The sequence below is a fragment of the Pisolithus orientalis genome (genome assembly GCF_024613125.1).
Source record: "Pisolithus orientalis strain OTSU chromosome Unknown F5J12scaffold_4, whole genome shotgun sequence".
Taxonomy (NCBI): domain Eukaryota; kingdom Fungi; phylum Basidiomycota; class Agaricomycetes; order Boletales; family Pisolithaceae; genus Pisolithus; species Pisolithus orientalis.
Window position 1 is genome coordinate 1,767,811 of NW_026260785.1, and position 25,371 is coordinate 1,793,181.

The following is a 25,371-nucleotide window of genomic DNA, read 5'->3' on the forward strand; positions in this document are numbered from 1 at the left end:
CTTTCATAGTACTCACTGATGCTGCACGAGTGCAAAGGGAATAGGGTGTGTGTGTTATTTTGTGCGCGGTCATGATCGGTCAAACTCCAAGCTTCAAGCTTTGAAGGTAGTCATCATGCTGCTCGACATGGAATTAATGGACCAGCCTATGAATAAAATCTCGCACACCATAGGATGTACCTTCGGAGGTCGTACCTACAGACAGCACATACGCATTAATGGCGCTGGCTTATTTTATGTAATAGGAATAGATACGGCGGTATGATAGATGTTTTGTCATTATCACGTTGGTGAACGTGACCTTCGAAAACAGGCTAGAAGTAATCGACCCTTGCACGATGCGTACTGATGCACGGCGCGAAGCACTGTTCGTCTTTCTTGCCTAGTGTATGTAAATTGGGGGGGTTCGTTAACGCTCCTGCGTCCTCGCACATTGCTGAGATGAGATAAATGAAAGAAAGAACTGACCGTGTATCCGCCACATTTGGATTGCCGTGAATCCAAAGCCGCATGGTGAACGCATCCTCGCTATCAGCATCTGCGCGCAGTAAATTCGTATGTCCATGACCGTTCCAGCACAAGTGTGGGCGATGTAAGGGGTAATTGACATCCTGGCCTTCTATACCTTCTGAGCTTGACGCAAGAGACGGGAGCACGCTCACAGTATTTGCGCTCGACGCGATAGATGGTGTACCCCAGAACGTCCCGATAGAGGGCTAAGGCAGCCCTGTTCGATATCCGCACGTTCAGCTGGATATACTGGAGGTGGTAGGTGCTTGTCATGGATTCTCCTAGGTAAAGACATCATGTATATGCCGGCACCGGCGAGGGGAAGAAAAATATTTCAGTTAACGTCCCGCAGTCAAGAGAGGAAACACAGCGGGTGTAGGACACGTACTGGAGATATTCATGAGTCGCTTCGCGAGCCCAAGGCGTCGGTAAGGGCGAAGGACAGCTAGAGAATTGATATGTCCGATTAGAAGATGGGGTTGGCCGTCAACTGGTTCCCTGCGCGGCAGAGGAATTAGTTTATTAAAGTCGGGTGTGACCACAAAATGAGAAAAGGCGGTAGAGCGTGCACAGGAAGCTGCGAGTGTCGAAAATAGATGTCCAACCAATTACTTACACGGACGCCAGTACATAACCAACTACCATTCCGCCTGCGTTTTCTGCAAGGAACGATGCATGAGGCCACGATACGATAGAGAATGCCCCTACATCCGCAGAGCAAAGCGAGTGGCGAAAAATCATTCCGAGAGTCAACCCAAGGGAGGCTGCAATAATATCTGACTGAAACTGACTCACAAAATTGTGCAAGGTAGTTTTCAGGTAAACAGAGCTGGTTGCATCGTTGGATATTAATGAGATCTTTTGGCTGGTGTGAATCGGAAATAATGTTGGATAATCAGACAAAAGGGAGATCATACATAGGAAACGTTCCAGCACGGGTATGAGCGCCCAGCAGTTCATAAGAAGCAGGACAGACGTACATTCGCAGGTCTAATATTCAACATTGGATACTGCCAGTTCGGAGTACTGGTGTTTCACTTATCCACCACTAAATGAATCCGGTCGGGCAGGGTATATGGCGTGACACAGGCTGGGTATCAGGTGGGGCAAGCCGCAACAAACGCGCCAACGTTCCGCTTTCGAACAGCAGTGCTTCGTCGCTTTGAAGCGAACATATACCGGTAGTAGTAATCCGAGGAAACTCTGAACGCGCCTGGCTGAGAAGCTGAGTGAGTGACTGATAAGAGGGCAGCTGACTAAGCTCTTGGCTGCGAAGGTGCCTCTCGAAAAAATCTACTGACTTATGTAAGAACGTCTTTGAAACTCTGGTATTACAGTTACAGAGAGAGAAATAAACTCAGGGGAGAAGGCGAACCTCCCTGGAAAGTATGAGAGCGATATCGAAGTACAACAATACTTATAACGACGAGCAGCAGTCGACTTGCAATTCACTCTTCTCTTTTCCGGAACATGACCTTGGCCGTGGGGTTGGGCACAATAGCACGCCCCACATGCAGGGTAGTTGGGCGACTTTCATCATTTCCCCGCTTGACGTCATACGACATGACAATATGCGCCAACATAGTTTTGAGCACGGTGGCTGCAAAAAATCTACCAGGGCTGTACATGCCGTATGCACACAACGTGAATGAGAAGGCAATCTTGGCTGTGAAATTTTCATGCCCACCATGTGTGTCTTCCCAAGCCAAATGATAACAAATCCGGGGTTATAGCGACCATCTGATGCCTGGAACCCTCAAACTCTTTGTTTCGCATGTCGGCAAATCGAAACGGTTCAAACACATTTGGGTTTTCATACACTGCATCATCGTGATGCATGGCGTGCGCCGGGAAGGCCAAAAAGGTTCCTTGAGGGATGAAGGTTCCATCAGCGAGTGTGATGTCACTCATTGCTTTCCGCGAAAGGCCCACTGGCAATTAGTGTTTGAGCCAATCAGTTAGGGTAATGGGGGAGGAATACACACAAATTGAAAGGCCTTCAAAACGCTGAGTCTCTTTCAAAAAACTGTCGACTTTTCGCATCTTCGAAAGACCTTCTTTCGTCCACCCGTACTTACTAACAACTACCTCGACCTCATCGCGGAGTGCCTGTGCATGTCGTGGATTTTCTGCAAGGTGAAAAAGCGCCTGAGAGAAAGTCTGGAGAGAGATTGCATGCCGACGTTAGTGCACTGGTCCCGCGGCAATTTAAGGACGCACGCTCGAGGTTGTCTGCGGTAGTGGAAGTGATCAATACAGAAGAATAGGAAATAATTGAACGAACGTGAATGCCAGCAAAATTAATAGAAATGATACGCCGGGTCAGTGAAGTCAGCGAAGTCTCCTGCTTACTATCCATGCACCATTGCAAGAAGTCATTCTACCAAATATTAGTGCTTCTAAGGTATAGCGAACGCAGGAACTTACAGGTTTATTATTCCAGTCGGTGCCCTCCGCTTCCATATGTTGCAGGCGTTCTTTGATTACCGGACCAAGCAAAGCGACCCCCCGACTGGTCCGTCCAGAGAGATTGGTGACAAACTTTGCAACCAGTCTACGCAACTTCAGTGTAAAGCAAAGCCTACCGAGAGGGCGACGAGAAAAACTGACGGTACCATAAAACTAGGAAAGAGTCTCAAAATTCTTGCTTCGTCCACAACTGCACGAGGGAGATTCATATTCAAATCGAGCCAATCGGGGTCACGGCCTAGGGGTAAATGGCTAATGAAAGATAGGCACGGTGCATCAACTCGGTGACTTACAGAGAGGGAGGCCAACAAACATCCGATTGCTTGCCCTGCTCGCAATCTTGAGAGTGACACGTACCGCTGAGATGGTTTTCCATTCTGTAATCGAATGATCGTTAGTAACTTATAGTTAGATGTTATGCAGAGAATGACCATTGTGCTTTAAATCAAGGTATTCGTTGCATGCGGCAACAATCTCGTCCCTCACATCCGCATATAAAACTGAAAGACTGCGAGTAAGGGTTGATTGAATAATGGATACATGATACATGTCGTTATTCTTCAAGCCGAACGTATGTTCCAGTTTCAATGACTGCATTGACCTACCTTGAATTGAAACCAACATCCGAAAGATGGGATTGACTTACGTTGTCCGCTGCCTCGATAAAGGAAAGGTGATCCTCAAGAGCCCTCGCCGCGTGCTCAAGGTGACTGCGGTGCAAACAGACAACCCAATGTGTCAAGTTAGCGACCCTAAATATTCCAGACTTGTACTGATTTTGCAGTCAGCACCAACGTCACGAATATCAACATAAAAGAACCCCCTCACCTTGTTGTATCCCTCCTGCACAAACCGTTCAGTGTGGTCGACTTCAAGTCCCTTTGTGAACCAGTACGATGCCAATAAACTTGAGTGGCCTACGACAGGGATGTGATCGAGCTTATTACAGCGCACACCTTTAACAATGCTTGATCTCTGTTAAGACGTACACGACTTACGTTTGAACACCTAAGAAGCCTGAACGAACATGCTACAACTAGAGCGGCACAGATACCAGCAACGAGATAAGGCGTGAAGAGGAAATCCATGATGTGGAGATTAACCAAGAGTTGGTTGGGCCAACGACCTCGAGGAGTGGCCATAATATACTGTCCAGGCACCCGTAGAAATAGAGGAACCGACGGTGTCTACCGTCGGAGTGCATAAGAAAGGGATATCCACCCGCCGACGGTATATTTATGCAATGAAGTTCGAAGCCTTCCTCCAATAGCCATACGTTAGTCCCGACGGAGCTGGACTTATGATTATCCTGTCCAATGATTATGAGGCTATTGGTTGCCGCATCCGAAACGGTAAGAAGACGATCACGTAGGTCAGGTCCTTGCTGGTAATTGAACGCTGCGGTATCGATATTAGAATCGTTGTATCTGAATGAAGGGTGCGGTTTCTTTCTCTATCTGTGGATGACTGACCACGATCGTTGGATTTGGGGAGTAACTCACGGGACTTCCCTCCGCATGTCCCCACTACTCGCCGAGTGGCATTATAGCCGCGAGGATCATTGCGGAATCAAACCTTATATAGTCCGGTGCTCACTACGTTCGAAGTAGGGTAACAAAAAAGTCTGAATTCAAGAAATGGCATGTAAGTGCATGGGAATTGGCACTGGATAAGTGTACTTGCGTCTCGCTCTGCGTAAGAATTATCCTATTGTTAGAGGATGCTCTAACGACCGTGACAATGGCTACGAACGGATTATTGGCTGACTACAGTTCGTCGGGTATAAACAACAGTAAATGCCTCGTCAATGATGATACGGAACAGTACAGAAGTTATTAGTGAGGATATTATGCCCCCGTAATCCGACGGATACTTACACTTTTCATGCATCACGCACCATGCCACATGTTATAAATTCTGCACGGGACGGGAAGAACGTGGACTGCGTGACCAGAGAGGAATGTCATCCAGGAAAGGCCGTTAGGCGGTAACGAGAAATGTTTCTTAGATCGTCGAAAGAGCAGGTTTCCTCCCCCTACCACTGGTACTTTAGTGCAAGAACATTCGAAAACTGCATCCTTACACGAAAGCGTCCAAAGGGCTTCCAGCACGTAGAAATTTGGGCGACATCATTAAACCTAGATCACCTCGTACGTCTCTAATAGGCCACGAACAATTGACTTATATTTTATGAGCTCGTTGCTGAGAGAACGCTTGCCTGGCATAGTACTCGGAAAATGTGGTGCACTACGGATTTTGAGAGTGAGTGCTGTCTGCTCCGAGCGGGATCTGGCCGCCATAAATTTACGGTGTCCCAGGTAAACAAGTGGCCAATATCTGTGCTGTTGTATCTAGTCACTGGAGATTATACAGTCGCGTATAAAATATGATATATGTACTTACCAATAGGACAGATGTGCATATCAAGATCGAAGTTGCTTTTCATGTGGCCTGAACCTCCTCCTTCGGAACAAGAGCGATTGAGTTTGTTCGCGTTAAATCTGCACAGTGCCCTTCATCCTCTGCTTTATATTTTGCCTCTTCCGCCGTGGCCGCCATCTCAGCATCGTTCGGACTTCCCCACTCACCTCTCACGAGCTTGCATGTCATAGAGTACCCTCGCAGAAATAGCATCAGAGCCAACGCAGCGCCCGAAATTGGTGTATTCATGATCCAGATTGTGCTGATAGATCGGGAATAGGCATGCAGAATGGCATTACGAACGGTGACATCATGTGCGACACGTTGATAAGAATCACGAGACGAACAAGGCTCCTGGGAGTCTCAGACCAGAACGAAACTCACCGGAATAAGATGCAGATACGAGAAGTCATCATTCAACAACGCAGTAGAGATATTCATGAGCCGCTGCGCGAGCCAAAGGCGTCGGTAAGGGCGAAGAACAGCTAGGGAATTGATATGTCCGATTAGAAGATGGGGTTGGTCGTCAACAGGTTCCCTGCGCGGCAGAAGAATTAGTTTATTAGAGCCAGCTGTGACCACAAAATGAGAAAAGGCGGTAGGGCATGCACAGGAAGCTGTGAGTTTCGAAAATAGATGTCCAACCAATTACTTACACGGACGCCAGTACATAACCAACTACCGTTCCGCTTGCGTTTTCTGCAAGGAGCGATGCATGAGGCCACGATACGATAGAGAATGCCCCTACATTCGCAGAGCAAAGCGAGCGGCGAAAAATCATTCCGAGAGTCAACCCAAGGGAGACTGCAATAATACCTGACTGAAACTGACTCACAAAATTGTGCAAGGTAGTTTTCAGGTAAACAGAGCTGGTTGCATCGTTGGATATTAATGAGATCTTTTGGCTGGTGTGGATCGGAATAAATGTTGGATAAACAGACAAAAGGGAGACCAGACATAGGAAACGTTCCAACACGGGTATGAGCGCCCAGTAGTTTATAAGAAGCAGCGCAGACGTACATTCGCAGGTCTAATATTCAACATTGGATACTGCCAGTTCGGAGCACTGGAGTTTCACTTGTCCACCACTAAATGAATCCAGTCAGGCAGGGTATATGGCGTGACAAGGCTGGGTATCAGGTGGGGCAAGCCGCAACAAACGCGCCAACGTTCCGCTTTCAAACAGCAGTGATCCGTCACTTTGAGGCGAACATATACCGGTAGTAGTAATCCGAGAAAACTCTGAACGCGCCTGGCTGAGAAGCTGAACGAGTGCCGACTGAAAAGTAGCTCAGTAGGCGGCTGACTAAGCTCTTGCCCCGAAGGTGCGCCGTGGAAACACAGCATGACTAAGACATCTGCACTCCTAAGTCGCCTGGCAGCACGTAGAACGTCTTTGAAACTCTGGTCGGAGAGAAATAAACTCAAAGGAGAAGGCGAACCTCCCTGGAAAGTATGGGTGCGACATCGAAGTACAACATTGCTAATACATATAACGACGAGCAGTCGATTTGCAATTCATTCTTCTCTTCTCCGGAACATGACCTTGGCCGTGGGATTGGGCACAATAGCGCGCCCCACGTGCAGGGTATTTGGACGACTTTCATCATTTCCCCGCTTGACGTCATACGACATGACAATATGCGCCAACATAGTTTTGAGCACGGTAGCTGCAAAAAACCTGCCAGGGCTGCATATGCAGTATGCGTGCAACGTGAATGAGGAGGCAATCTTGGCTGTGCAATTTTTATGCCTACCATGTATGTCTTCCCAAGCCAAATGATAACAAATCCGGGGTTATAGCGACCATCTGATGCCTAGAACCCTCAAACTCTTTGTTTCGCATGTCGGCAAATCGAAACGGCTTAAACACATTTGGGTTTTCATACACTGCATCATCGTGATGCATGGCGTGCGCCGGGAAGGCCAAAAAGGTTCCTTGAGGGATGAAGGTTCCATCAGCGAGTGTGATGTCACTCATTGCTTTCCGCGAAAGGCCCACTAGCAATTAGTGGTTGAGCCAATCAGTTAGGATAATGGGGGAGGAATACAAACAAACTGAAAGGCCTTCAAAACGCTGAGTCTCTTTCAAAAAACTGTCGACTTTTCGCATTTTCGAAAGAGCCTCTTTTGTCCAGCCGTAATTACTAACAACTGCCTCGACCTCTTCGCGGAGTGCCTGTGCATATTGTGGATTTTCTGCAAGATTTAACAGCGCCTCAGAGAAAGTCTGGGAAGAGATACCACACTGAAGTTAGTGCGCCGCTCCCACTTGTAATTAAGAACGCACGTTCGAGGTTGTCTGCGGTAGTGGAAGTGATCAATACAGAAGAATAGGAAAAAAGTGAACGAACATGAATGCCAGCAAAATTAATAGCAATGATACGCCGTGTCAATGAAGTCAGCGAAGTCTCCTCCTTACTATCCATGCACCACTGTAAGAAGTCATTCTACCAAACCTTAGTGCTTTTAAGATATAGCGAACGCAGGAGCTCACAGGTTTATTGTCCCAGTCGGTGCCTTCCGCTTCCATATGTTGCAGGCGTTCTTTAATCACCGGACCAAGAAAAGCGAACCCCAGTCTGGTCCGTTCAGAGAGATTGGTGACAAACTTTGCAACTAGTCTACCCAACTTCGGTGTAAAGCAAAGCTTACCGAGAGGGCGACGACAGAAACTGACGGTACCATAAAACTAGGAAAGAGTCTCAAAAATCTTGCTTCGTCCACAACTGCACGAGGGAGATTTATATTCATATCGAGCCAATCTGAGTCACGGCCTAGGGAAAGATGCCTAATGAAACGCATGGACAGTGCATCAACTCAGTGACTTACAAAGAGGGAGGCCAACAAGGATCCGATTGCTTGCCCTGCTCGCAATCTTGAGAGTGGCTTGTACCGCTGAGATGGTTTTCCATTCTGTAATCGAATGACCGTTAGTACCTTCCAGTCAGGTGTGATTCAGAGAATAACCATTGTGCTTTAAATCAAGGTATTCGTTGCATGCAGCAACGATCTCGTCCCTCAAGTCTGCATATAAAACTGGAAGGTTGCGACTAAGAGTCAATCGAATAAGGGGTAGATGATAATCATCGTTAATATTCAAGCCGAACGTATATTCTGTTCTGAATGCCTGCATTGGCCTACCTTGAATTGCAGCCAACATCCGGAAGATGGAATTGACTTACGTTGTCTGCTGCGTGGTTAAATGAAAGGTGATCTTCGGGAGTCATCGCCACGTCCTGAAGGTGACTGCGGTGCAAATAGACGACCCAATGGGTCAAGCTAGCGACCCTGAATGCTCCAGATTTGTACTGAGTTTTTTGCAGTCAGCACCAACGTCACGAACGCCAACATAAAGGACCCTCCTCACCTTATCGTATCCCTCCTGCACAAACCGATCAGTGTGGTCGACTTCAAGTCCCTTTGTGAACCAGTACGATGCCAATAAACTTGAGTGGCCTACGACAGGGATGTGATCGAGCTTGTTACAGCGCACACCATTAACAGTGCTTGATCTCTGTTAAGACGTACAGGACTTACGTTTGGACGCCTAAGAAGCTTGAACGAACATGCTACAACTAGAGCGGCGCAGATACCAGCAACGAGATAAGGCGTGAGGAGGAAATCCATGAGGCGGGCATTAACCAAAAGTTGGTTGGGCCAACAACCTCGAGGAGCGGTCATAATATACCGTCCAGGCACCCGTGGAAGTAGAAGAACCGACAGTGTCTACCGTCGGAGTGCATGCGAAAGGCGTACCCGCCTGTTGACGGTATATCTCTGTAATGGGGTTCGAAGCCTGCCTCCATTGGTCCCGACGGAGCTGGACTTATGATTATCCCGACCAATGATTATGAGGCTTTTGATTGTCGCATTAGACCCTCGCTGGTAACTGAACACTGCGGCATCGATATTAGAATCGTCGTATCTGAATAAAGGGTGCAATTCCAAATTTCTTTCTCCATCTGTGGATGACTGTCCACGATCGTTGAATTTTGGGAGTAACTCACGGGACTTCCTTCCGCATGTTCCCACTACTGGCCAAGTGGCATTATAGCCGCGAGGATCATTGCGGAATTAAACCTTGAACAATCTGGTACGTTCAAAGTAGCGTAACAAAAAAGTCAAAATTCAAAAAGGGCATGTAAGTGCATGTGTATTGGCACTGGATAAAGTATACTTGCTGGCAGGTTCCCGCTCTGCGTAAGAATTATCCTATTGTTAGAGGATGCTCTGACGACCGTAACAATGGCCCCGAACGGATTATCGACTGACCACAGTTCGTCGGGTACAAACAACAGTAAATACCTCGTCAATGAGATGATACGGAACAGTACGGAAGTTATTAGTGAGCCCCCTTATCCGACGGATACTTACACTTTTCACGTATCACGCACCATGCCGCATGTTGTAAACCCTGCACGGGACAGGGAGAACGTGGACTGTGTCCAGAGAGAAGTGTCATCCAAGAAAGGCTGTTAGGCGGTAACGAGAAATGTTTCTTAGATCGTCGAGAGAGCGGGTTTCCTCCCCCTACCACTGGTACATACTTCAGCGCAAGAACACTCGAAAACTGCATCCTTACACGAGAGCGTCCAAAGGGCTTCCAACACGTAGAAAATTGGACGATATCATTGAACATAAATCACCTCATACGTCTGTAATCGGCCACGAACACTCCCATTGACCTACATTTTATGAGCTCACTACTGAGAGAACACTTGCCTGGTGTAGTGCACTTGGAAATGTGGTGCACTACAGATTTTGAGAGTGGTGGAACTCACCACTGTGGGGTGAGTACACTCAGAGCGGACCACAACGACAACAGAACATGGACAGGCATGTGATATTAAGTGATCAAGCGCACACACTGATACAGGTAGATCGATATATATATATAGAGAGAGAGAGAGAGGAGAAAGAGACATAGTACTGTGGAAACGAAATTTTAGCAGGGGGCATAACCAGATTCTCCAAATGTAGATAATCCGACCTTGATTTTTTTTTGTAAGATATAGCTATTAGTCTGAGTAAAGTCCGACTCAATGATTTTTGAGTAACATATCCAAATAATCCGACGTAGGCAAGATCCAAATATAGGCAATACACCAATAGCCTGACCTCTCGTACATGCATTTTGCCACCCTGACTATGCTCGACTCCATTGGCCATAGTCCAACTATAATACCATCAGAAGAGTGGCTCTTGCCACCTGTTACACTTCTGTCAGGGGTCTTTCCTTTTCCGACTCTTCGTGGTCACGTGCGTCACATGCCTAGTCATGTCCCTAATAACCATCGCCATCCTAGGGGCCCGGATGCTTCAAGGAATGCTTGGATCACAAACTGTGGAGGTATTTCCAATACCTGTCACCTCCAGCACTGCTTCCTAGATCTGCTCCCATTGTCTCCTGATGGACAACATGTTTACTTCTTGGTTCGATGACTTGTTTCCCTGACTCATGTGTTGTACTATAGATCCAGTGTCTGGCTCCTCACTGCGCATTGATTGTGCAGCCAGTATAGCCTTCGTTTCCCTGCCTACCCCCATCTTTGACACCGTATGACTCTTTTCTATTTCATTGATGAATTCGTTGATTACTGCGGATACACGTCACGATGCGTCACTCGTGACTGGTACGGTACTCGTACTTAGGAGTATATAATCCTATGTACTTCGTCCTGTATCTGCAGTTTTTCAATAGCTTGCAACTGAGCTTCATCCCATTACTCTAATCCTCGTTCTCTCTCCATGCGAACCGATTTTGGACTTCGCCAGCAGACAGAACCTCTGTCAGATTATTGTAATAACTCAGCCATAGGGGTTACGACAAGTTTGGCCTGTAGACTCCCACCTTGCGTGCTTCGTGCCTATTCCATTTGAAGAAGTCACCGCGCTCGGGCATAACAAAATCGAAAAACTCAAGTGTAGTTTTCGGGACTCGTCGACCTCTTCACGAAAGTCTACTCATCCCTCAGTTACTAAACTTCAACAAACCAATATCAAGTCTACCAAGGCTCGTTGGTCTCCCTCAGTGTAAAGACTAACTTGCTTTCAACACATCCTGCTCCTCAACCTTGCTCTTTGGACAAGTAACAAAATTGAGAAGCATCCCTCCTCCCTTAATCAAATTCACCGCTCTACAGGCAGCCACTAGGCTTTAATAGATCGCCTCCCTAAAGTCCACACTCGCATCTCCCTATGTGTAAAGCCACTCGCGCAAAACCAAACCCCTTATGCTGACAGGTTTCTTTTGAGAAATAAATCCTCCCTCAGCCTTCGTTATCACTTCTTGTTAAAGTGTCTAATCCTCAAAAGTCGAGACCTCCAGTCCCACCCCATAATACTCCTCTAGGACTTGGAAGGAACCTGCCTTTGCCGCTGATACCTGGAAGACTTGGGCCGTCAGCCACAGCAAGTAATCCCAGGTTGTCCTATTTGTCCCAATTTAGGGATAAGGAAGTTGCACTTAGTTCAGAAGAAGAAGACGATCAGAAGTCCGATACTTCTTACGGATCAGTCCTCAAAGAAGAACAAGAAGCGCACAAGTTACCCGTTATGTCCATGACACTTGGTCATGGAGAGTCAGCCCCTGAGATGCTGTCGAAGGTTTTCTCTGAAATGGAGCTGAAGGAAAAGTTGGATGAACAGAGACGCTCTTTGGCGGAAGACTGGCGCAAGATAGCCAGTGGACAGTCAAGCGATCCCTTTCCAACAGGTACGCCCACGGACTCAGCTCTACGAGCTTGGTATGCTCGGAACTACGGAAAGGTAATTCCCCCAGAGGATCCCATTGGTGGGTCCAGTAAGGGTAAGGCCTCAGTAGATCCGGACAACTCGTATGATGTCCGCCCACCCAACGGAGGTCGGGAGTTTAATGTCAGGCGCCCCGGTGAATACGACGGAAGCCACAATGGGCTTCAGACCTGGATCACGCAGGTCGAAGGTTACCTGAACCTTAACAAGCATGTCTATAACATGGAATCTCTCAAGATCTCATTTGCCCTTACATATATGACGAAAGGAGCCACCATTTCATTCACAGAAAATTACCAAAATGAAAACAAGTTGCTTGATGGAACCATCTGGTACTCTGACACCTTCCAGAGGTTCGTTGAAAGACTCAAAGCCACCTTTGAGTCCGGCGACCAAACTGCTTTGGCAATTCTCCAGCTCTCCAACATCACTCAAGGAAAACGAGAACTTGAGTTGTACATTGCCAAGTTTACCGGGCTTGTCAACAAGGCTCAGTTAAAAGAAGAATCATGTGAAGCAGGGATCTTCTTCGGAAAAGGATTAAACAAAGAGTATCGCGAATGGGTTCTGAATTCAGGGTGCATGCCTTCCATGGTAATCGAGTGGATCCAGTGCACAGGGGAAGCAAGAACAGCGATTGTGACAAAGCATATCCTTGAAGGGAAGGAATCTCGGTATGAACGAAAGTTTGTTCATTACCGTGGAGGTTCCTGAGATCCTGATGCGATGGACATTGACAAACGCAAATGGAATGTTAGATGTTCAAACTCCAAAATTACGTGCTTCAAATGCGGAGCAAAGGGTCACTATTGACGTGACTGTACCAAATCAAGATCGAAGTCCCCGAAGGAAATCCGTGTGGTCATCTCGGATGACGGAAAGAAGGAAGCCTTCATGGGGAATCGTCACACTAATCCCAACGAAATGAAAGTGGCTGGGATAAATTTTTAAATGGGACTGCCGAAACTCCTAAGGCAGGTCCCATGTACATGTCTTCTGTAATCTGTACTACTTCCATAGAGGATGAATCTGTCATGCGCATTGGTTCTCCTCTTGGAAGGGTGTGGTTACCGGATTTCATGGCAGGAGTAATGTGCTGCATTGACTCAGGTGCAGAGGTATCCCTCATCTCTGAGCAGATCGTTCAACACCTGAAGATACCGACATATCGCGTCAAGAATCGCTTCAAGATGACGTCCTTTACTGGAAAAGATGTGGAGTGGATCTCTCGGAAAGTCATGCTTCGCATGATCATCAAGAATCATGTTATCCACGTCAAGTGTTTTGTCGGGCCCCTGGTTGGGAAGGAACACATTCTGCTCAGAATGCCTTTCCTTTGCGAGTTCAGGCCAAGAATGGACTGGGTCAACAACAAAATAACCTGCTGGGATGATGGGTTTGTTCCTAACTGCGAAACTGACTATTATATTAGGGACCATGTGCCGCATTATGAAGGATACATGGTAAAGTTCAACAACGACAGTTCTGAAAAGGAACCGGTGGTAAGTAATATTAATAAAACCACTCTTTCGACAGAACTCAAGGCTGCCTTATCCTCGGCTAAGGAGGAAGTTTTACTTCCAAAGGAATATGAAGAATTTGCACAAGTGTTCTCCAAAGAGGACATCCTGTTGCTGAAGCATCGACCGGGTCTTGATCACGAGATCCGTTTACGAGAAGACTTCAAGCCCAAGAAGGCAACAGTTTATCCGATGTCCCTGGAGGAGTTAAAAGTGTTAGATGAATTCCTTGACAAAAATCTTAAATGTCACAAGATTCAACCGTCAACGTCACCACAAGCTGCGCCGGTATTCTTCGTAGCAAAGAAGGATGGAAAGAAGCGGTTAATTCAAGACTACTGCTATCTAAATTCGTTCACCATTCCAGATGCTCATCCGTTACTGAATGCACAGGCCTTGTTCGATGAATTGGTCGAATTGAAGTACTATGCCAAGTTTGACATCCGATGGGGTTTTACCAACCTCCGGGTAAAGGAAGGTGACGAGTGGAAAGGGGCGTTCATCACGCCAAGAGGGTTGTTCGAGCCGACAGGTAATGTTCTTCGGCCAATGCAACTCACTGCCCTCTTTCCAGTGCTATATGGACCAAACCTTCGCCTCTCAAAGAGGAAAGCAGGTCGGATATATGGACAACATCACAATTCATGGCAAGACTAAAGAAGAACTCCGGTCCCATGTTAGAGAGTTCCTCCAAATCTGTGCCAAGGAAGGTCTTCGCCTCAAGATTAGCAAATGTGTCTTCGAGGCTGAGGAGATTGAGTTTTTGGGAATGATTATAGGTCGCAGACATATCGAGACTTCGCCGATGAAGACCGATGCGATCAGCACCTGGGAAGCCCCAGACAATTTAACTGGACTCCGACACTTCCTTGGGTTCTGTAATTTCTACCGGAAATTCATCCCCTCCTTTTCAAGTATCACTCGTCCCTTACACGATCTCACCAAGAAAGGGGTGTCCTATCAATGGACAGATGAACACAACTCGGCGTTCGAGAAACTTAAATCTTTGTTATGCTCAGCTCCTGGTCCTCTCTATCCCTGACTTTTTGAAGCCTTTCACCCTGTTCACTGATGCTTCGAAACTCAGAATGGGCGCAGTTCTTGTGCAGAAAGGATCTGATAACGAGTGGCACCCCTGTTCTTACCTCTTGCAGTCCTTAGTGGGCATGGAGCAGCACTATCAGGTCTATGACCTTGAGATGCTCGCTGTTATCCAAGCCCTGAAGGCGTTCCGTCCATACCTCCTGTCCCCTGTCGAGCCTACTGTGGTCTTCACGGATCACAAGAATCTCGAGTATTACCAGTGAGCCTCAACAGCTCACCCCTTGTCAAGCTTGTTGGGCTGCCACTGTGCAGTCTTACCCCATTCGTTTCTCCTGGCAGGCCAGTCGCCTCCAGGTTCCCGCCGACACTCTTTCACAGAAGAATGAATCCACCGAGCCTGCTCCCATTGCCATGGTCCTTCCCCCAGACCTTTGGCTTTTGTGGGGGGTGGACTCCCAAATTTGTCTCGTTTCACCCTTGTTTTCTATTACAAAACTACAAAAACAACAGAAAATCAACCGCTTGTGCTGTATTGGATGGGTTCCATCTCGAAAAGAGAAGGCTAAAACCCCCAAGCCGTATTCCCACCCACATGAGGACACGTCAAAAGGGAATCGGCTGCCTGATGCTTGCACCCTTCTGAGGAAATAACCAAAGGAGCTAAGGGTGTTTACGCCATCTCTGCCGACCTGTATGAATGCAGTCAAGAACAATTCGTCAAAAGTTTCGACAGGTCCAGGAACCCTCTGACAACATAACACTCATGCAAGACGGAACAAAAAGGTTCGGAACAACTAGACTGTATATCCCCCCAGAACATCGACACCATTGTATGCGAACTTACCATGATCACGAGTCCTCCAGTCACCCAGGACAAAAGGCGATGTTCGCAAAAATGTGCAAAGAAGTATGGTGGGAAGGTATGGGAAAAGACATTAAGGCTTACAGTCGCAGGATGCCCGGTCTGTCAGACCACCAAGGTCATTATGCATCCTCTGACACCCCTGGTTGTTCCCCATGAAACCCCAAAAACAGCCTTCCCATTCCAGCAAATCTCCATGGATCTCATTACAGACCTCCCGATCTCGGGAGATGAAAAGTTTGACTCTATTCTCATGGTTGTCGATCAGGGCCTTACCAAGGCTGTGCTGTTCCTACCATGTCATAAGACTATAGACTCCGAAGGGCTTGCCAGGATGTTCCATTGGTTCATATATGCCTGATATGGAATTCCAGAGTCTGTCATCTCTGATCGCAGACCTCAGTTCGCATCATCATTTACCAAAGAATTATACAAGGCAATAGGGGTCAAAACCAAGTTGTCTACTGGATACCACCTGCAGACCAATGGAGAAAGCGAATGTGTCAACCAAGAGGTGGAAGGGTACCTACAGCTGTATTGCTCCGAGTTCCTGAACTCTTGGGCTGCCAAGTTACCTTCCGCCAAGTTCGCTCATAACTGCCCAGGTCCACTCCAGTACATCAAATGACCCCCTTTTCACTCATCCTTGGATACAACCCTGCCCCATACCCTGAAGTACGGATCACTCCAGTACCTTCGGTCGATGAATGGCTGGAACGACTCACGTCAAACCGGGATGTTGCCATCCTTGCTCATAAAAAGGCACAGGAGTCAATGAAACTGCGATCAAAAGGAACTTATGTTGCGCCGAAGATAGGAGATAAGGTACTCCTGGATACGAGTCATCTTTCGAATCAAAAACCAATGCAACAAGATCGTGCCCCATTGCCTTGGCCCCTTTGAGGTGACTCAAGTCGTCTCCCTGGTGGCTTTCCAATTGGACCTTCCAGAAACTTGGAAGGTTCACCCCGTGTTTCATGCCTCTCGTATCTTTCCATTTATTGAAAATGATACTTATGGAGCTGCACCCGCAGCTTCCCTTCCGGAATTAGTCGACGATGAAATTGAATGGGAGGTCGAGTCAATTCTGAATCACAAGCTTGATGGTCGTAGAGGAAAGAGACGGTACCTGGTCAAGTGGAAAGGGTTCCCTCATTCGTCAAATATGTGGGAACCTGAAGAAAACATAAAAGACCATGCCTCGGAAGCCCTCGACCAGTACAAGCTTGCCTGACACCTCAAAAGTTAAATGGACTCCCCCCATTCTACCAACACTGAAAATGACTATGCCGACCTCCCCTACTCCTCAGAATCCGTTTACCACGCCGACGACTGACAGGCTCATACCCCCCGTCGCTATCTATGCCCCAACCTTGCCTCCAACATCCCCTGCTGGCTTTTATATCTCCGGGCTCTCCTCGCCCGTCTCTCAATCCCGTCCAGTATCGCCCCCCGTCTCCCACATTAGTGGACCGCGTCCACTCAAGGGGTTCTTGGTGCATCGGGTCCCCGCCCCCAAGGCCAGAGCCCTCCCCAGTGAGGACAGTAACTGAAAGGGAAAGGGTAAGGCGCGCCCTGACAATGACCCCGAATCACCCAGCAACTGCCACCAGTAGCTCCAATGCTGCTGAACCTACCAACCTACACACCACCTTCACCACCTACTCCGACAGCAGCTCAACGTGCAGCCCTTGACCTCCTCACAACGGCTGCCACTGCCCAGCTTGACCAGCAGTGACTACCAGTCTCAGCAAGTGACTACTTGGACATTGTTAGGGCACTTGACATCTTTGACGACGGGGACAACATTAATGGGTGCTCACCAGAACAGGTTGAGTATTTTGGGATGTTGTCTAAAATCTACAGAGCGTCAGACATAATCAATGGGCTGGTATCAAAAATCTGTACTTGGAAGCTAAGCAGTACAGCTCCGCTGTTGGAAGTCATCATGATCAACATGCTCGAAAAAGCTTCTTCGGATCTTACCGAAGCCATAACTGGAGGAGCATATCATCATTTACAGCAACAACAAATTGGTGAGTTTCTCACTCCACCTGCTTCTCGACTTCTTGATCGCATTGTCCTGAAGCAAGAGGAACCATCAGCTTCGGAGATTAAGAAGGATCTTACAGATCAGGAGAAGGAAGAGAAGTGGCGCTCTATGGAGTTAGGGTTTGTGGACTCAGGAGAGCTGTTTAAAGAGGTTGGTGCCCACCTCGGTACTGGTACTCACAACTCCTCTTGGGAGGTTTTGCTCCAGGACGCGTCGTGGGCAGGAATTCATAAAAACTATTTTAATGCCGTCCACTCCGCCGATCCTCTCCCTTCGGCTCCCTTCATCCCCATCCCTACTGATCAACTTCGGTTCTACCTCAGAGGACAGTCCCCTGTTCCTCCTGACCACCCTCTATACCAACACGCATGTTTCCAGTGTTGTTACCTGGGACATTGGTCGTGTCGGAACAGATGTGGCTCCCATTTTACTCCGTCCCTCGAGGAACCGCATACTCCATCGCCATCATCGCCCATCGCCACTAGGACGCATTCCTGCATCTATACTACTCGCAGACCCCTTTCCACCCACCATTCCAATGCAGCTCCCGCTTCATCCTCAAGGGTCTGAGGACCTTAGAGGGGGGGTGATGTTATGCTTCTGTCAGGGGTCTTTCCTTTTCTGACTCTTCGCAGTCACGTGTGTCACGTGCCTAGTTGCATCCCTAATAACCGTCGCCATCCTAGGGGCCTGGATGCTTCAAGGAATGCTTGGATCACAAACTGTGGAGGTATTTCCAATACCTGTCACCTCCAGCACTGCTTCCTAGATCCGCTCCCGTTGTCTCCTGATGGACAACATGTTTACTTCTTGGTTCGATGACTTGTTTCCCTGACTCATGTGTTGTACTATAGATCCGGTGTCTGGCTCCTCGCTGCACATTGATTGCGCAGTTGGTATAGCCTTCATTTCCCTGCCTACCCCCATCTTTGACACCGTATGACTCTTTTCTATTTCATTGATGAATTCGTTGATTACTGCAGATACGCATCGCGATGCATCACTCGTGACTGGTACGGTACTCATACTTAGGAGTATATAATCCTATGTACTTCATCCTGTATCTGCAGTTTTTCGATAGCTTGCAACTGAGCTTCATCCCATTACTCTAATCCTCGTTCTCTCTCCATGCGAACCAATTTTGGACTTCACCAGCAGACAGAACCTCTGTCAGATTATTGTAATAACTCAGCCATAGGGGTTACGACAAGTTTGGCCCATAGACTCCCACCTCACGTGCTTTGTGCCTATTCCATTTGAAGAAGTCACTGCGCTCGGGCATAACACCACCCTTGCACCCCTCAGAAAAAATAATGGACTTTGCGAAAATTTTCCTTGGTCTCCAAGTTCACTGGTTTGCCATGTACACCATGAACCAACCCAAGGTATGTGGTACTCAAGTCCTCCAGCCTATCTACTCACCTCCAAAAGTTCCATATTGATGCTAACCAGATGGTTCCAACCTTACAAGCCAACAAAATTGAGTTTGTTGGTCCCCCAACAGTCATCAAATGTAGGCCACACATCCTTCAACTTCATGTCCCAACCAGCATCCAAAATGTTATGCTCTCTTTCAAGCCAAACTCCCAAGGCCCTGTGGTACATGTGGCTAATTATTGTTCATGTGTCTTCCACTCATGGCCATACACCAGACCATAGAAATCTCCCTAACAACAATGTCACCAGAACTTGGCAATGATACCTTTTGTGCAACTCAAGCGTGTGTTGTCAACTTCGGTGCTAACATTGGTACTGGTGGGGTTAAGTTGGGGTCTGCAGATGCCCATGTTTCAGCCATCTCAGTAAGTCATCGTGTAATTCATATCCTTGCTGATGGTATTACATAGGATCCTCCTCCCTCATTGCCAGTTTCTTTTTCATATTGCAATGCAGCCTTCTGTTGAGTGGCAGCAACCTACAATGTATCAGGTGGGTTCATATGATCACTCGTCAAAACTACAGATACTTACTGTGATACGTTGTGCTCGCTGCCAGCTATGTTCAAGCCTTGCCTCAAACTTGCAAGTGCCTTGATCGCTATGAAGCTCTTTCGCCCTTTTACACATGCTTCAGAAATATGTTTTGGCGCACTCTAGGATTATTGGTAGGGTGAAGGATGTGTCGGGTATGGAATTCATCTTGGTTTGTTCCCTCTGACTCTGTTGGTCACAGGTGAGCACACATGATTAATCCCAATCGCTATGAAGAATACCTTTTCATTATTAAAGGCACACTTGGCGACTTCTCTGATAAATCTAGCATTCACCTCATCATCAACATTGCCAAGCCAGTGCGGGTGCCAAATCTGTACACCTTCATTTGTCATCTCAAAGGCTTGTTTGTTGTCAAGTGGCCTGATAGTGGTGAGGGCCGCAACACGATTCTGCTTTTTACCATCACAGTCAATTCTGCACAACTGGCAGAACAACAGTTGGAGAATGGACTCAAAATTAATGGTACCAAGTGAGTACTGACATACAATTGCAAGAACGGAGTGCTGATACATACCTTGAGAGCTACATGATTGTTTGAACACGTCTTTGTTGCCCCTTTGTGACCTATGACTTTGCTTCAAAGCTCTGCAAGGACCTCCTCGACATCATTAAGACGAGAGATGATGGACTTGTTCTCTTCTCTGATATTGGTAAGTTTGTCCTCCAGGTTAGTGTTCACTTTACTGAGATGTTTCAGATTGGCTGTTAGCTGGGCAACCATCATATGTAGACTCTGGTTGCTCGTGTGATTGTAATTGGACTCTTCCATCAGGTAAGATGCACTTCAGGAGTGGGATGCTGAGTACAGAGTACTCTGATGATCTTCCAAAGGAGTTTCACTTTGCCCTTGACCAACTGACTGACCATGGGAAGATGCACCGGCATATGAGAAGGACATATGGTTATGGGTGCCCTCGCTGCTATGGTAAGTAAATTTGAGCGGTTGGTTTGACTGACCCCTTCCCTGATAGTCATAAGATGACCCCTCTTGTGGAACAAGTGAATCAATGGGACTTGTGGGATCCATTGTGTCATGGAGCTGATGTGGGAAGGAAAATTCTGGCAAAAAGAGCTTTAATCAAAGCATGAAGTGAGTGGAGTATAAATAAAGGTGTGATTTGTACTGACTGATGGACCATCGTGGTCCCTTCATTGAGCAGCAGGCCTGGATGCGAATGGATCATCAAGTCTGCTGTGTATAGATGGAAGGCCATGTTGGGAATGCCCTGAGGGCATCATTTGGGTCTGTGGTACATGAGAACACCTGTGTGTGACACCCTCTTGACTCATTGAGGACTGCAATCCAGGCTGTGTGCTGCCGCTCATGTTTCTCTGTGGTCCAAGGCCATGTTGGGGATGCCCTGAGGGCATCATTTGGGTCTGTGGTACATGAGGACACCTGCGTGTCACACCCTCTTGACTCATTGAGGACTGCAATCCAGGCTGCACGCCGCTGCTCAGTTGTCTCTGGGAATACATAGTACTGTACCACAGTACAAACACCAAGTACTTGCAAAGGAGGTGAGTGCGAGTAAGCACACAGGTGGGACACTTTTTTTCGGGGGGTGCCAGGGGCAGGAAAGCATTTTCAAAGCAGTCATCATAGCGAGCACACTGAATGTAATCTGATGTTACTATTCTGAAAAGCACAACTGAAGTCGAGAGGATCATTGATATTAATACAATGCAACTCAATATCATAGTCTATAACCACACTCGAATCTGATCTGAATATTATCTGCATTGTCAGGATTACCATGGTGATAAGTTTGCGAATCAAGTTGGGACCACACTTGGAAACAAGAACACTTAGCTACTATAGTCAAAGGTATTATTAACTTTGGCTTCCCTCGACATATAGCACAACTATTATTACTAACCCGACTATCCCCGAACCTGATTAAAAACCTGTTTCCGCAGTGAGAGATGATGACCCGCGCATACAGATAGCACCAGTATATATATGCCCCCAGAGTCCAAACAGCACAACACAGCTGAGGGGATCCGCATGCCCAGACGGCGCAATAGGAGATGTGATACCGTGACGAGAAAGCGTGAGCGGTGTAGTGGTAAGCGTATGCTTACAAGTGGGTACCGTCTGCTGCGTGGCTCTCAAGCAGAGACTCTCCACGGCATTCTTTGGAGTGAGGTCTAGCCGCCATAAATTTATGGTGTCCCAAATGAACAAGTGGCCAATATCCGTGCTATCGTATCTAGTTGCTGGAGATCATACGATCTCATATAAAATATGATGTATATACTTATCAGTAAGAAAAATGTGCATGTCAAGATCAGAGTTGCTCATCAGAGAGACGGGGAATGACGGAATCGCGGTCACGACCAGTCAGTGACGGGTTTAAACAGGTTTAAACCATTTTTTTTCGCTTCCTGATGCTTTTCATGTGGCCTGAACCTCCTTCGGAACAAGAGCGATTGAGTTTGTTCGCGTCAAATCTGCACCGTGCCCTTCCCCCTCTGTTTTATACTCTGCATCTTCCGTTATAGTCGCCATCTCAGCATCGTTCGGACTTCTCCCCTCACTTCTCACGAGCTTGCGTGTCATAGAGTATTCCCGCAGGAATAGCATCAGAATCAACGCAGCGCCTGAAATCGGCGTATTCATGATCCAGATTGCACTAATTGATCGGGAATAGGCATGCAGAATGGCATTACGAACGGTGACATCCTGTGCAATACGTTGGTAAGTATTACAAAATGATCAAGGCTCCTGGGAGTCTCCAGCCAGAACGAAACTCACCGGAATAAGATGCAGATACGAGACGTCATCATTCAACAGTGCAGCGGTAGATCCAGAGACGTATGAACTTATTCCAGGTATACTCGCTATCTTCTTCGAAAGAAGACTCGAGATAATGGCTTCACCGACGGAGATACCGACCGCTCCGCCGACCGTACTACCAGCAGAAATTAGGGGGCGACCACACTTTCGGCCAGTAACCGCTGACGTACCGAAGGAACATGAAAGCACTCGAAGCAGTGGCCATGTCTTTCATTGGCATTGCTGCTTGAAGAGCGATAATGGGAACCTGGAATAAGCACCCAACACCAAGGGTCGCGACGAATGGGTACAATTCCTTCTCCGCACTGAGGATGGTGCCTGGATGAGACCACGAAGTCAACTGCGAGAATGTATCCCATACTTGTTTGAGTTATAATCCAGCATAGTCATGAGACCCCATCCGAGTGTCATCATAGCATACGCCGACCATATTATGGGGCGGGACTTGCCGGTTCGAGAATTGATGACTCCCGCGACTATGGACATAATAGCTGTGCCCAGTGAGAAAGGAATCATCCTAGAGGAATTCTTAGGTCAGAACGGGAAGGCTCCATGGAGTAATATCCCACCTGATTCCTGCACCAGTGGCACTAGCACCAAGGACTGCATTGTATCAGTTCATATTCATGAAAGCAAAAGTGACCCGATCATGAACCTTGATAATAAAGTGGAAGATAACTGAAAGCGGGTCGATGGATGCTTGTGAGACATACTACATGCAGAACATTAGTACTCACTATGTAGCGGTGAAGAACGTAATAGCATGAAGAAATGCGCTGACGAGCAACACTGCAGTTGTACGAGTCTTGAATCCGTAAGTTGAATGGACGTCGCATAGTGGTCACTGCATACCTTGAAAAGGCGTGCAGGCACAATTGCAGAGCGTGTGGTGAATACTTCATTGACGCCTCCCAGAACAAGTAGTGTACATCCAACAACGAGCAAAGCGATAGTCTTGGCATCAGACCCTGATGATATGCCCCTCTAGTTCCAGCTGTCTGCAAGGAGATGAAACACGTACAACTTGTCTGACTGAACTGGAATCCGAGAAGTAGACACACAACACCCCCGACAAAAGAGAAGAGCCCGACAAAGTCAAGTTCTGCAATCTGCTCGTGGATAGGGCGACTTTGGTGTGGGTTGAGGTTCAGGAAGATGAATAGTATCACTGCAGAAACGCCACCTGTCGGCCTGTACAAGCGGAATTAGGACATGGACGTAATCTTGGGTCAGCTACTGAATGCTCACAAATTGATGAAGAAACACCACCGCCACGAAACGTGTTCCGTGAGGGCCTGCAGAATTCAATCCTAATGAGGTACGAAAAATCACTTGAGAACCAGGACTCACACCGCCCAACAGTGGACCAATGACACTGCATACCAATCAGCAAAACCTGGTGTCAAGAGGAACAAATACCTGCCTAGCCACACCAAAGGTAGCACCGACAAAACCCCCGTATCGCCCTCGACTGTGAAGAATTAAAGCTAAGCAAAACCGAAAAAGAAAGAGAAAGTGGCTAAGAACTTACTCCTTCAGGGGAACGATATCTGATATTGTGATAATCACAAGTTGAATAATCCCTCCACCACCGATGCCCTGTACTGCACGAGCAACGATCAACCATATCATGCTCTGGGCTGCCCCACATAACGCTGATCCAAGCTAGTGACAAAATTCAGACAACACTCAGGGCATAGAAAACGAACGGAAGAACACCCTACCAAAAAGGTACATATTGAAGTATAGAGTATCGGCTTACGACCTACATATTATGGTTGATGGGTGACAAACACAAAAGTTAGCTGGAAAGGTACATACCAAACATATTGGATAATTTCCCATACAGAGGGCCAAAAGCGCCGGCCGACAGCATGTACGCACTGAGCAGCAACGGCACTGTCATCAACCAATTTACGAAAGTAAGGGAAGAATGCACACACCTGCCGACCCAGCTGTACTGACTACCCCCACCAAGTTGTGCTACTATCGTTGGGAGTGCAGTGGCGACAATAGTCTACTCTCCGATGCCTATCAGGGACATGGATTCTGAAGACACACCGGGAACTTACCTGATCCAAAGCCGCTAGGAAAACAGAGCACATCAGGCCTAGAAATACAATGCCCAATCGATTTTTGGGGAGAACGAGCTCTTCCTGGTCCTGCCATGATGCTCCCGGCGGAGCCTTGCGCCCGGAATTCTCTGTTTGCGTCGCTGAGGCCATAAAACCCGAATGATGGAGTCAGAACTAGGACAGCTTATTAGTGGGAGTGTTATTTTATACGGCCATCATTACAAAGGCAGGTGAGAAATTGGGGGTATATGCGTTCCGGGTGGAATGCCGACGACCAACGTCGACTTGATCACTATGGGATGTTCCGCCTTTGCTATAAATATTCACGTTGCCTTGATAAGTGTCTCTTCCCCTAACTGCTCGCGGTCCAAAATCAGGCTGACTCATAACGAGGTATCTCCGTGACAAGCTGGCTTGGCATATACCAAACACGACTCCTAAAGGGGTACTGCGCCAACGAGATGATCGTATCATGTCACCCAAACGGTAGACAGTTCTACATGCCGATAGTTGTCAGCCTTGCAGGGATCCAAGTCAGAGACCTACATGACGTTGGTAATCCAACGCTAGGTTGCCTGAACGTGGCGTCATTAAATGTCATGGGACGGTGCCTTGCTGACTGTCGCTCATAATTTAGTCAGCAAAGCAACAAACCCATTACGTAGTGGTTTCTTGCAACGCATGTGGCATGCATGGAGACAGAAGAAACGTTGAAACTTCAAGATCGACACCAGTGATTTTTACTGCACACATTCATATGAGCTTTTCCAAGGATGGTAGGTAAATCAGAGGAAATATCTCAGTAACACCTCATCATGTATGAGATCTTGCGAAGCTCACGGTAAGTGGCCAAAACTTTGAAGCTTG

The 25,371-nt window shown here is 47.4% G+C and overlaps 5 protein-coding genes across 5 annotated transcripts; all 5 read right to left on the reverse strand.

Annotated features, from left to right (window-relative positions):
- Nucleotides 1–314: 314 nt before the first annotated feature.
- Nucleotides 315–1,369, reverse strand: F5J12DRAFT_714437 (silencing group B protein; the record flags this gene model as incomplete). Its single annotated transcript, XM_051740893.1, has 5 exons — nt 315–538; nt 663–791; nt 899–1,008; nt 1,127–1,214; nt 1,306–1,369. Coding segments are annotated over 5 exons (615 nt in total), but the record flags the coding sequence as incomplete, so codon positions are not given.
- A 589-nt stretch (nt 1,370–1,958) lies between these two features.
- On the reverse strand, nt 1,959–4,067 carry F5J12DRAFT_889378 (cytochrome P450; the record flags this gene model as incomplete). The annotated part of the gene is made up of 12 exons (XM_051747322.1): nt 1,959–2,130; nt 2,198–2,441; nt 2,496–2,658; nt 2,731–2,742; nt 2,795–2,890; nt 2,938–3,064; nt 3,121–3,217; nt 3,273–3,356; nt 3,411–3,570; nt 3,626–3,751; nt 3,808–3,918; nt 3,978–4,067. The coding sequence occupies 12 exons, from the start codon at nt 4,065–4,067 to the stop codon at nt 1,959–1,961; spliced, it is 1,482 nt and encodes a 493-aa protein (XP_051603913.1).
- Nucleotides 4,068–5,472: 1,405 nt separating this feature from the next.
- Nucleotides 5,473–6,696, reverse strand: F5J12DRAFT_808343 (uncharacterized protein). The gene is made up of 5 exons (XM_051744711.1): nt 6,421–6,696; nt 6,236–6,305; nt 6,057–6,144; nt 5,785–5,938; nt 5,473–5,662 (listed from the first exon to the last, which is right to left on the reverse strand). Exons 1-5 carry the CDS (start codon nt 6,442–6,444, stop codon nt 5,564–5,566), a joined length of 435 nt encoding a protein of 144 aa, XP_051603914.1. The 5' UTR covers nt 6,445–6,696; the 3' UTR covers nt 5,473–5,563.
- A 222-nt stretch (nt 6,697–6,918) lies between these two features.
- F5J12DRAFT_889379 (cytochrome P450) lies at nt 6,919–9,030 on the reverse strand (the record flags this gene model as incomplete). The annotated part of the gene is made up of 12 exons (XM_051747323.1): nt 6,919–7,090; nt 7,158–7,401; nt 7,456–7,630; nt 7,691–7,702; nt 7,755–7,850; nt 7,898–8,024; nt 8,081–8,177; nt 8,233–8,316; nt 8,371–8,530; nt 8,586–8,711; nt 8,771–8,881; nt 8,941–9,030. The coding sequence occupies 12 exons, from the start codon at nt 9,028–9,030 to the stop codon at nt 6,919–6,921; spliced, it is 1,494 nt and encodes a 497-aa protein (XP_051603915.1).
- A 12,991-nt stretch (nt 9,031–22,021) lies between these two features.
- F5J12DRAFT_808353 (major facilitator superfamily domain-containing protein) lies at nt 22,022–25,138 on the reverse strand. Its single transcript, XM_051744712.1, has 18 exons — nt 25,051–25,138; nt 24,502–25,000; nt 24,373–24,446; nt 24,251–24,312; nt 24,154–24,194; nt 23,961–24,094; nt 23,853–23,900; nt 23,780–23,804; nt 23,678–23,724; nt 23,451–23,620; nt 23,282–23,397; nt 23,167–23,234; nt 23,085–23,107; nt 22,999–23,032; nt 22,791–22,946; nt 22,600–22,734; nt 22,388–22,544; nt 22,022–22,315 (listed from the first exon to the last, which is right to left on the reverse strand). The coding sequence occupies exons 2-18, from the start codon at nt 24,652–24,654 to the stop codon at nt 22,028–22,030; spliced, it is 1,731 nt and encodes a 576-aa protein (XP_051603916.1). The 5' UTR covers nt 24,655–25,000; nt 25,051–25,138; the 3' UTR covers nt 22,022–22,027.
- Nucleotides 25,139–25,371: the final 233 nt, after the last annotated feature.

Excerpts from the sequence above, each read along its gene's own strand:
- F5J12DRAFT_808343 (XM_051744711.1), bottom strand. The coding sequence starts at position 6,444 with ATGTTGAATATTAGACCTGCGAAT. Across the intron at positions 6,145-6,235 it reads AAACTACCTTGCACAATTTT|GGGCATTCTCTATCGTATCG; the intron begins GTGAGTCAGTTT and ends CTGCGAATGTAG. Across the intron at positions 5,663-5,784 it reads CGTATCTGCATCTTATTCCG|CACAATCTGGATCATGAATA; the intron begins GTGAGTTTCGTT and ends CCGATCTATCAG.
- F5J12DRAFT_808353 (XM_051744712.1), bottom strand. The coding sequence starts at position 24,654 with ATGGCCTCAGCGACGCAAACAGAGAATTCCGGGCGCAAGGCTCCGCCG. Across the intron at positions 23,398-23,450 it reads CCAGTTCAGTCAGACAAGTT|GGTCTGATGCCAAGACTATC; the intron begins GTACGTGTTTCA and ends GCATATCATCAG. Across the intron at positions 22,947-22,998 it reads GCCACTGGTGCAGGAATCAG|GATGATTCCTTTCTCACTGG; the intron begins GTGGGATATTAC and ends GAATTCCTCTAG.